This window comes from Temnothorax longispinosus, chromosome 2, assembly GCF_030848805.1.
Source record: "Temnothorax longispinosus isolate EJ_2023e chromosome 2, Tlon_JGU_v1, whole genome shotgun sequence".
Classification (NCBI taxonomy): Eukaryota; Metazoa; Arthropoda; class Insecta; order Hymenoptera; family Formicidae; genus Temnothorax; species Temnothorax longispinosus.
In genome coordinates this window covers 5,961,171-5,972,668 of record NC_092359.1, presented here as the reverse complement: position 1 = coordinate 5,972,668, position 11,498 = coordinate 5,961,171, and the positions used below count along the sequence as shown (strand labels likewise).

General features: G+C 39.4%; 3 protein-coding genes across 6 annotated transcripts; 1 reads left to right on the top strand and 2 right to left on the bottom strand.

The window, feature by feature from the left end:
- Window positions 1–123: 123 nt before the first annotated feature.
- Window positions 124–5,882, bottom strand: Acn (apoptotic chromatin condensation inducer acinus). Of its 3 annotated transcripts, XM_071769984.1 has the most exons (10): window positions 5,380–5,520; window positions 3,340–4,942; window positions 3,033–3,120; window positions 2,829–2,939; window positions 2,562–2,757; window positions 2,243–2,451; window positions 1,940–2,164; window positions 1,608–1,868; window positions 1,158–1,305; window positions 124–780 (listed from the first exon to the last, which is right to left on the bottom strand). In XM_071769984.1, the coding sequence occupies exons 1-9, from the start codon at window positions 5,396–5,398 to the stop codon at window positions 1,186–1,188; spliced, it is 2,832 nt and encodes a 943-aa protein (XP_071626085.1). In that variant the 5' UTR covers window positions 5,399–5,520; the 3' UTR covers window positions 124–780; window positions 1,158–1,185. The 3 variants fall into 3 exon arrangements, with proteins under 3 accessions (XP_071626085.1, XP_071626086.1, XP_071626084.1); XM_071769985.1 differs by lacking the exon at window positions 5,380–5,520 and adding an exon at window positions 5,696–5,882 and having other exon boundaries at window positions 124–1,305; XM_071769983.1 differs by having other exon boundaries at window positions 124–1,305; window positions 5,380–5,519.
- A 770-nt stretch (window positions 5,883–6,652) lies between these two features.
- On the top strand, window positions 6,653–7,620 carry Np15.6 (NADH dehydrogenase [ubiquinone] 1 beta subcomplex subunit NP15.6). The gene has a single exon (XM_071769732.1). It carries the CDS (start codon window positions 6,844–6,846, stop codon window positions 7,276–7,278), a length of 435 nt encoding a protein of 144 aa, XP_071625833.1. The 5' UTR covers window positions 6,653–6,843; the 3' UTR covers window positions 7,279–7,620.
- Window positions 7,621–7,657: 37 nt separating this feature from the next.
- Window positions 7,658–11,234, bottom strand: Grasp65 (uncharacterized). 2 transcript variants are annotated; one of them, XM_071769731.1, is made up of 7 exons: window positions 10,998–11,234; window positions 10,201–10,281; window positions 9,876–10,079; window positions 9,571–9,788; window positions 9,383–9,467; window positions 8,896–9,211; window positions 7,658–8,471 (listed from the first exon to the last, which is right to left on the bottom strand). In XM_071769731.1, the coding sequence occupies exons 1-7, from the start codon at window positions 11,058–11,060 to the stop codon at window positions 8,065–8,067; spliced, it is 1,374 nt and encodes a 457-aa protein (XP_071625832.1). In that variant the 5' UTR covers window positions 11,061–11,234; the 3' UTR covers window positions 7,658–8,064. The 2 variants fall into 2 exon arrangements, with proteins under 2 accessions (XP_071625832.1, XP_071625830.1); XM_071769729.1 differs by having other exon boundaries at window positions 8,884–9,211; window positions 10,998–11,233.
- Between the last annotated feature and the right edge of the window lie 264 nt (window positions 11,235–11,498).

Below are 11,498 nucleotides of genomic sequence, written 5' to 3'. Positions count from 1 at the left end.
AACATAGGCGATTGTTTATTTTAAGCATAAATGTATTTACTTATCCACTTATCTCAATTGTTCGTCGTAAGTGAATAACAAATTCTCTAATAGGTATATTGTAAAAAAAAAGTAAGCGGTAAATGTACCTCTGTATACGCTAACAGAAAGCGTGTTTTCATCATTTTTAGGATTTATTAATAATTTTACATGTCACACCACGAAATATCGGTTATATTTACAGACATGTCTTCGTCCTGCGCTAGTCTATATTACGGTTAAACACTGACGTGACGCTTGCAGGATGTAGCCGCCGTCAAAAAGTCAAATGGTTGGCAATTGTTGAGCACGAGGCAACCAAAGCAGACCACGAAGAAGATTTACCGCAGACAAAGTTCATCTTTCATCCATCAATAATGTCTTCAACAATGCTCTTCTGCGTTTCGGGCGACAGTGTTTTCCATCCAGACTGCATATAACTCGTATAACTTCATTTCTCCATTCGAATGTACTTATCAGAGTTCGATTCGTAAAAAAAATTAAAACAAGAAAAGAGCGAAGGAACGAACGTTGTTCTCATGAATGCCAAGTCTATTCCACATTCAATGATGCGCGTCTCGTCTATTTTCTTCATAGAGATTCCCACGTTGTAAAATCATTCCGTATAGATGCTGCGAGCGTGCGAGTCTCTCACGTGTGGTTTCGAACATGACAGAGAGTGAATTGGTATTATTTGCCATGAACAGTCGACGCAAATACACAGTGCCACTATACTGCGTCTGATCTACAGTTATTGGCTCTCTGTGGGATAGATAAATGTTGACCTGTAAGAAGTACGGTTTAATTCTGATACACGAGGGAAGGAAAGAAGGAATCGGAAGGATATCTGATAATCATGCATTGAATGGTATCTGAAATTAAACTGACAGGAAGTAGAGATACAGAGATTAAAGAGATAATACTAAAGGAAATGCGGAAAAAAACAGATCAGAATATCAACAAATATTAGATCTATTAACTTTCAAATATTTATATGTTCTTGAACGAGTTCAAAAAAAGAAGAAAGATGGATCTCTGATAAACATACAACAACGAGAATTAAAATTCCGAATTAAAAAATTGATTGGAGGTAAGCAAAATTAAATTTAGGATAAATCAGGATAGGGAAGGAGAGGTACATTTAATGTTGCTGATATACGCTGATCTCTATTTTCTCGGACTACGTCGACGTCGGCCGTCCCTGTTTCTGTCAGCACGTCTCATCTCTTCTAATCTGCGCGCATGTTCCGCCATATGTTGCCGTCGCATCTCCTCCTTCACGACTATCTACAATGTTTCCATATGAAACTTTTATTGTCTATTTAATTGTTTAGCAGTCATATATATATATATATATATATATATATATATATATATATATATATTATTATCTTTCATTTTGTTATTATATCATATAATATATATATATATATATAATATATATATATAATAAATATATATGAGTTGTAAACAAAATCTTTTTATCCTAGTGTATTTTTGACAAAATCTCTTTCTATATAAATATTCTTTTAAATATTTCAAAACGATGAAATACTAACATATATTTATAGCTCACTGAATTCACCTACCTGTTCATTTGTAAGCGGCAACCAGTATATGCAGGGTGTCGCCTTCGTCTTTCTAAAGAGATCGTCCAGAAGCTTAGCTGGAGGTGGATCGTCCTCCTTCTTCTTGAATTTGCGGGCCGGTGCCGATAGATGGGCGTCCAATGTTGGGCTGCGACTCCTCACTCGCCGCTTCTTATCATGGTCCTTCTTCTCACGCTCCTTCTCCCTGATGTGTTGCTGGCCGTCCTCCTTGCCTAAATCCCACTCTCTCACCACGGTCACCTAATACGTAGATGTGTTCCATTAAATTGTTCGAAAACACTCCAATGATCTAGTCAAAACTGCATCCTTACCTTAGTCATATTAGTCTTCTCGTCGCGACTCCAATCCTGCTGCCACGAATCCGAAGAGAGCGGCTCGGTTTTACGAGCAACCGGTTGTTCCTTGGACGATTCCCGAGCGGTCTCCATATCCTCCTTTGTAGCATATTCCACATGAAGCTTCTTTGGATTGGACATAGGCCAAGAGATCCCGTGAAGCGCCTGCCTTGTCTCAAAGGCCTGATCCTCATTGGAATACTGCAATATTAATATAATCGTGAGGTTTGGCTTAAGATCCACCGTATAATATTCTCTCTAGATTTATAATTATCGTACTTCGACAATGCATTTAGATTTAATTCGATCCATCCAGAAACCGTTCTCCACGATGGTGCCAGTACGCGAAAGAAGTTCCTTGATCTGATTTAGTGTGAAAGGGCGAACTAAATTCTTGATCAAAAGAATATTGGTAGGTTTAGACGCTGGTGGACTTGGTGATTTTATATGTGGCATCTCCTTCACGATCGATATCTTTCGCCTCGCCGCTAAAAATAACAGAAACATTGTATAAATATTAAATAGGAATTATAATGTTATAGTTAACAATTATAGAAAAATTTACAGATTTTATTTAACTAATTGTAAATACACCTACCAATGTGATTATCTATTTTTCCATTGCCCTTTTTGGTAGCACCATTTTTCAAGTTTTCATCCGTTGCCTTATCATTTGTAATGTCGCTCGAATTGTGCCGTTTATCGTTACTCCTATGCCGATCTCTGTCCTCGTCATCGTCCTTAGAGAGACGAACTTCATTGATGGATAATGGCTTCGCACCTGGCACCAACGCCTATGACATTATTGTTAGTGAATTTTTATGTTAAAGAATCGAAAGTAATATATGTATAATTGAAATAAAACCTTGAGCGAATCAGTCGAGATAGAAAACGAGGGCGCGGTATCCGTGGAAAGCGCAGTCCCCCATCGACGTTTCCTCGGCACACATTTTGGCTCTTGTTCATTGCCATTTTCCTGAAATGCACATTATATATTCGAGAATATAGTGCTAAATGGAAGAATATAAATATCCTTATAACTCTAGCAGAATACTATAAATTATTATACCTTATTTTGACTATTGGATTCATTGTCGAGGCTTGCATCAGCATCGTTTCTTTTCACCTCGTTCTTTTCAGATAATATTCTTGTTGAGCTGAAAATAGATAGAAATTAGCGTAATTAAATTATAACTCAATTTGATAAAATACTGATATTTTGATTCATTTACACTATAAAATCTAAAGTAACTGAATTATTCCACAAATATAATGATACATTAAAAACCTTCAATAATATCTATTATACAACTTTTACAAATAAAATTCCCCTGTCAAAAAAAAGATACTCATTATACAAGAATATTTATGCTTACAATGATCTCTTCAAGTTGACTTTAACGGGTTTATGAGCGACCACCTGAGTGCTAGCCGGTGTAGACTGTTCCAATTTTTCAGTTATTATATTTTCTTCCGATTTATCTTCAACAGTTTCACTATGCTCGATTTCTATCTTTTCTACATTATTTGAATGAGAGTTTGTTCTTTCCGGCGACACCGATTGTTCTTTATCATTCTCTTGCGAGTATTCTATACTCGGTTTTTCCTCCTCCTCCTCTTCCTCCTCCACATAAGTTTCAGAGATCTTTCTCTTAGGTTCATCTTCGGAATCAGGTGTCTCTGAATTCGACGAATCTCTGTATTTATTTCTATGTTTTCTGCGAATCGTACGTGGTGACGTTCGGTCACTACTTGTTCTGCTTCTTTTAGTGCGCGATTCGTCGTTTGAATCAGATGACGAGTCCACCGGACGATGCGTTTTCGCTTTATCCTCCTCCTCCTCCTCCTCCTCATCTTCGCTACTTGTATCTCTACGAACATTTTCCACGTTAGTCTCTTTAACAGAGATCTCTGTTGACTTTTCACTCATGTCTTCCACAGGTTTGTCTTCCACGGGTTTGTCTTCCATGGGTTTGTCTTCCATGGGTTTGTCTTCCACGGGTTTGTCTTCCATGGGTTTGTCTTCCACGGGTTTGTCTTCCATGGGTTTGTCTTCCACGGGTTTGTCTTCCACAGGTTCGGCTTCCACGGGTTCGGCTTCCACAGGTTCGGCTTCCACAGGTTCGGCTGCCACAGGTTCGGCTTCCACAGCTTCGGCTTCCACAGGTTTATCTTCCTTAACGATGACAGCGACGGTGGTTTCCTCATCGTTCGCGCTAGGAGTCGGCACGGGTGTCGTGCTACCCGGCTTGCCAGGTTCGATATCAACGATTTGGGCAGCGCAATTTGCCTCATTTGATTCACCATGCTGATCTATGTTTGGTTTATCGTCAGACAACAAGTTGGCTGAAGTGGTTTCAGGCAGGATCTCCTTGCTATCACTTACCTCTTCGTTGGAGTCCTGACCTGGGTATGAAGAGGAGGGATCGTTCGGCTGTTCAGCATTACTGAGCGTTCTTGTACAAGAAACCAGTTGCTCATCCGCCGAGTCAGCCTCCTCTGCAACGCCCTCACCACTTCCTTGCCACTTGCTACTTGACTTGACACCTTTCCTACTCGACGGTGGTGTGTCTGATGATGGTTCTGACGTGTTGCGCTGCCTACATAGTTTTAACTTCTGTATCTCGCCGGGCGACGCATCCGCTCTCGCTACTTTCCATACCGAGCCGCCGTTGTCCTCTTCGTCTTCAGGTGAGTCCACCTTTATGTCTACCTCGCTAGAGGAGACCTTCTCCTCACGCCCCTGTGGCGTTTGCTCTACTTCCTTGCTCTGCAGACGTGTCTGCACGCTTGTTTCCTTCTCGATCTCCTTGAGCTGAACGGCACTTTTGGTCACATCCTCGACGACAAAAGTCTCTTGCTCGGACGAAGTGGAAGGCGATCTCCTGCCACGCCTGCGTGTCGACTTCCTCGTCGGTTTCTCAACTTTCTTCTCTGGAGATCCCTTCGCTTTGTTCCTTTCACTCTTGCGTCTCATACCTGTCATATATAATGTAACTAATTTAATATAAATGATACAACTAAACCAAGGGTTAAGAGAACTAATAGTGCATATTTAATTTACGCAGTTATCTATTAGATTGCACCACATACAAGCTATACGTTCACAAATTATATCAATGTCTTCTCACATCTCCATCTCAATATATAGATTTCGTTATTACTAAATTATAGAATATCTATTCGCATATACGTATATATACATATCTATATATATATATATATATATATATATATATATGTATATATGATATATGTGATTCTTCAATATAGATCTCATTATTTCTTATTACAGGCTAAATATAGAACGTCATGGTACACACTAGGTCGAACGTTTTGCGTTTTCTCATCAGTCAAAGCGTCAAACATACACACATATACGCATACGCACACATACGCAACCTCCACACACGCACCTACACACATTGCCTCCATATTAATTCCGCGCGACGCGATCTAATGCCGATTGGCGGAGAAATACGATCGGGTCGTCGGATCCGCGGATCGCGGACCGTCGTCCCGTCGACTCCCCGCAAATCGGTGCTCACTCGCGGCCGATCACCGCCGACCCCGAGGTCCCCCACGAATTCGCCGATCGATTTAACACGCTCCGGTTTGTGGTTATCAGCGCAAATTCGCGCGCGGGTCAATCTCGACGGCGGCGGCGGCGACGGCGACGGCGAGGGCGGCCTGCGGGCAGCGACGACGATGTCGGAGTCGGATGCTACTCACTCGACTGCGCTGCGCTGCGCTGCGTCCTTGGGTCCAATTAAACTCCTCGTTTCCGCCGACCGTCTCGGTAACACATAAATGACGCACTCTCGACGAGAAACAGCGGCCCCGACGACGCTGCTCAACAAATCCCCTCAATTCCCCTCGTTCGTTGATGTGGGAGCCACCGTACATACAACCGCTCGATCGGCCATGAATACGCCGCGTCGTATTAGATGGCCGGACTCGACGAACAATTTTCTCAGCGGATTACATTCGATTCGCGACGATAATAATTTATATTTCGAAGAATGATTTCGACGAAAATTCCAAATAATTAACTTAATCAGTTAATTTATCAAATAATATCTATATTATAATTTTTTACTTATTATAATATAATTGCTCCTCATCTAATCCTTTTTTTTCTATATAATAAACAACAAAAAACTAACAATTATATCAATGTTAACAAAATAAAAAATTACGGGCAATTAATTAATCACTGATTAAATTAATTGGAGTTTAATCGAACTCGCTAATAGAGTACAGATTCTTCTATGGAAAAACTTAATTGTGATCGACAGAATTGCGCGCATAATAAATTAATAAATACGACGAATATGAGTTTTTATAAAAGATTGTAAAACAAAATTATGAAAATTATCCAATCGTGTTTTTACGCGCGTTCTTAAATTCCACGAAATATATCTATTCGATAGCCAATCGGCACGCACGGGGCGCCTGCCATCAGCCAATTGGATGATCCATCGTGTATACTGTAATTGGGCGCGTTCAGCAAACGCAACTGTTGCGCAACTGTTGAGTTCGTCTTATTAACACTCTGCGTTGATTAGTTGGTTCTAAAAGTAAGAGCCAATCACATTCGACTGCTACTGAGCGGCTTGGTCTGCTGAACGCGCCCATTGGCTAGTGGGAACCTAGCCTAACTTTTTCAATATACAGCTAAACGTATGTACATACACATATGTAGACTTACATATAGAGAGTACGGATATATTTGAAGAAATATTATCTAATTTCTCTGATCTCTCTCTGGAAACTCAGCACACTCGCAGTTCACATAACGTCACCGGCATTGGGACTCGCACGCATTAATTCGTGACAGCTGTCGCACAGCCGGAGAACACGAGCGTACTTTACTGACGATGGCAGCGTTATTCCGCATGAATTGCGTGCAGGGTCTGCGCCGGGGGTTAGCTCTGATGTCGCCCAAGGAGACGACTATATGTCGCAGGATAGCAACGACACCGAGCTATTACGACAGCGCCAAGGAGGAGGCGAAGCCTGTCAAGAGAAAGTGGATAAGTTACGGCTTCAGCCAGGACGACGAAGTAGAGGATCGTCATGCCCTGCACCAGACCATGTTCATCACCGTAACCATAGTTCTGGTGCTTGGGATCACCGTCATGGCCTATCTACCTGATGTCAGGCACAAGGACTGGGCACAGCGAGAGGCGTACCTGCAGCTTCGTTACAGAGAGGAACACGGACTTCCTCTCATCGATCGCAACGTGATTGATCCGTCCAAGATAATATTGCCAACCGACGAAGAGCTGGGTGATACAGAGATTATCATTTAAAAGGTCTCAACACATGAGAACGCACGATAAAGAATCTTGTCTTTTGACAACGCTGAGATCGTTGTTTGAACTTCGAGTGTTGTTACTGCCTATCTATACCTTAGTACTTGTTATAATGTTAATTGGAGATAACACTGTAATAAACACTGCTTTTGCGTGGATTGAAATTTTTTCTCAACTTGGAGATCAAACTCACAATTTTGCAATCTTTAAAGCCTCAGTTAAAACGAGATGCTTTAGATACAAAAGTATGTATATTGTCACTGATCAACATATGTACTAGTTGTTAATTATATGTAATTAAAATTTATAGGTAATATACGGAAAAAAAATTAATAAGTATGACCATTTTTTAATGTTACAATATAATATAATTAGGTTCTTGCGATTATTTATTTATGTACAATATTACATTACATTATTATTCTCTTTAATACATATCAGTACACATTAAAAAATTTATTATGCGCATCACAATCTCGATATTTATTAAAAGAAATAAGGCTTAGGAAGGCATTTATAATTTTCTTTGGTGAACCATTTATATACATGTACATATACATTTAAATATATGTATATATACACGTATATAAGTATATAAGAAATTTTTACCAAGGAACAATTACGAATATCATCCTTAGTCTTACTGGCTCATTCTCTCTGTCCCAACAGTTTAGAATGGACAAAAGATTTAATTTTACTTAACCGGCACGCTTAAAAGTATACTTTATTAAAGTGAAAATTATATACTCTTCTATTTATTTAATTTCTAAAAACGTGAATTCCTTACTGCGTGGACGTCGGCAACGTCGGAGCGACGGTGGTAGTGTTGATGCCAGGTGGCAATTGATTTTGCTGTTGAAGAATAGATGGATAGAAAGAAGTGTCTTGAAGAGAGGCGGTGACTGTGATAGGTGGCATTCCTGGCAGTGAGATGGGTGTTGTTACAACGTGAGACTGAGGCATATTAAATCCAGCAGTCATGTTTGCACTAGGAATAGGATTCTGCTCTCTCTGCAATACTGGGACATTGATTGTGGTCGTACCATGGACAGGATTTTGCTCTCTCTGTTGTCCTGGGGCATTAATTGATCCAGGCGGTGCGATTGAAACTTCATAAGAATTGGTAACGTTCGGTGGTAACGCCATAATGGTTGGCATACCAGGAATGTTTGGAGTCATCGGATAAGTGCCTAAACAATTAAATAAATGAATCGATAATGATCTAAATAATTAAATGTCAAGAGGATATAAGTTATGAAATCCGTCACTTTCTTTCTTCTGCTGAAAATTCTATAAAAATAAAAACTTCGGAATAGTGACCTATAAAATAAAACCCCTGAATCTCCCAAAAGTATTTTGTTCGAACAAAGCATCTTACGTGCAAAATTATTATAACTTTGGATAACGTTCAATAAAATTTTCAGCAGAAGTACAAGAAATATTCAGCAGTTTGTTATAAAATGTTTCAAATTTTTTTTTTTTTTAAGATTATCTAAAATTCTTCCGTAATTTCTGAAAATATAGTTTAAATTTATAATTGAGCAATGCGAATAATAAACTATTTACATATTAAGGAAATACGCAAATCTGGTTGGTACTTACTGGGTGTGAAACTGGGTGTGAAACTGGTGGTGGGTTGATTCGGAAACATATGAGGGACTGAACTGACCGGTGTATAGCCACCAACGGCACCAGTGAAATTGACTTGATTTGCTGGTTGGGTTTGCGTGCTTGGTCCAGGTATATTTTGAGCTGGTATAGTTTCCTGTTCGCTTTTTAAGTTTTTCATCGAGCTATCCATCGAGGTGGTATAACTCGGCGGAACAGATACTCCGGATTGTGTACTGACAATCGGGTTGATTTCCGCCACGGTAACGGTAGCAGTCGTTGCTGTTACCGGTTGAGTTTGCATTGCAGTCTTGGGAGTGTTCTGAAATGGAAATATTCATAGTAATAATTATAATAATAATAGTAATGAAGTATAGCAGTCTTCAAAGAATTTGGGTAAAGCTAATATCTATTAAAATGCTGTTAATTATACATTTTTTCTTGGGATTATTCAAATATCGACGCTAAAACGTTATATAATGCATTTTTTTACCACATATGAATTAGCAGGTTTCTGCTCCAGTACGCTTCTGACAGGTATTCTATGTAAGTACCCATATCCGATTCCACATCCCAAGCTATTAAAAGTAAATACAGAATAATTTAATATCTGCATGCCCAAAGGGCATCTACCGATTATTAGGTCCAACATTGTGAGATACTATGTGAAAAGCTATGTACCTTCCTTCTCCGCCCCAAGTATTATTGGGTGTAATAGTCACTTCTCTGCAAGTATCATCCGTAGTATTATATACATACAATTTCAGAGGTCGTGATTCGTGTGCCTCTATTAAGGTAAATAAATCTTCGCTTTCATGAAGAATGGAGTCTGCTCCAATAATATAATCGGTAAACGGCCGTAAACCGGCCAATTCAGCAGGAGACGATGGATGTACTTCCTATTAATTTAAAATTTCAGCATTTTTTCAATGTAACATCATATTATATAAAATAATCCAAGATTTATATATAAACTTTATACTTACAAGTACATGCCAAACGTTTTCGTTAGCGCCTTCAAACGAACAGAAACGTATACTAACACCCAATAGACCCTGTCCACCCCATGTCATACTCGGAACAATTTTGGTTCGTCTTACAGACTGTGTTTTACTACTGTATACTGTGATTGTTAGTTCCTTATTTACACCAACCTTTAGAAGTTCCTTCAAAGTATCGTTATCTTGGTCCTAAAATATGTAGCATTTTAAAATACAAATACAGCACGACTGTGCTGTATTAATGCATGTATTAATTTAACTGTATAAAATATGTATCCTTCATCAGAGCAAGAATTGCGAGTGAACATACCAGACGAGTATTCCCAATTGCCACTATAAAATCAAAAAATGCTTCGAGTCCTGCTTGCTGCCCAGGAGAACCTTCTTGAACCTGTCAAAAAAGATACAGAACATCAATTAGTATTGCATTTGTATCAGTATGTATCAAACTTTTAATATGTTGAGCACAGAAGTTTTTTTTTTAATTTCTAGCATAAGTTCTTACATCGACAATCAACAAATTATATTAAATGTAACAATAAGATGGTTGTCTGTAACCACGGTAACTAAATTAGAATATAAAGTATACAAGTCATAATTTACATTCTTTATTCCAAAATATGTCAATTTTTTGACAACAGAAGCACAAATAAAATATAATTTAAAATCACATTACTTAACTCCAAATGGGCTTCATTCTGAAACATTTATATGATATCAGACTGGACGAGAGAAAATAAATAAAAGACCCCTAACACAAATGGGACAAATGTTATATATCTTAGAGTTTCACTTTAATTTTAAATTACATTTAAATGTTTCATGAAAAGTCATCGAGAGATAACTTAATGAATCTAATATATCTTCTGCAGTGTAAGATAATAAAATCAAAGATGACAAACCACAAATGACACTTGTGGTAGTCAATATGTTAAAATTGCGAACAAACCGGATCACGCGGAACGGCTTGAATTTTTATAAACACGCAAGTGCCCGCTCAGGTATAATTTCCACGGGTTTCATTATTATTCTCGGCAATGTTTGTGCGCGAGCGATTTTCTAAAAGCGGACGATACAAGGTGTTATTCTCTTGACAGGTCACCTTACCCTCAATACGTGGTAACCTTCTGTCCCGCCTCCCGGTATCTCCACGCTGTGAGACGACCCCATGCCTGCTGTGAGCTTCTTAGGTCACTCGGGACGAGTAGGTAAAAGACATTAAACCAATTGTCGATCGTGCGGCTTTGCGGGACACTCGAATGGCAAAAATACGTGGCAGTCGTGGCACGGCTATTTTAACGCAAACTATGGTGACGTCACACGACGGCCATGCGGCACACTGCACAGTCTGTGCCGTCTGGTGCGGTCTGGTGACATCAGGTTTGCGAAACGTTGGGTCTCCAAATGGTCCTAGCGAAAGTGAGAAACGAATGGGCGCGTTCAGCAGACCAAGCCGCTCAGTAGCAGTCGAACGTGATTGGCTTTTACTTTTAGAACCAACCAATCAACGTAGTTTGTTGATAAGACGAACTCAACAGTTGTGTCTGCAAACGCGGCCAATAACGACACGCGATTCGCCTTTCCGCAGGATGTCGCCGATATCGGAAA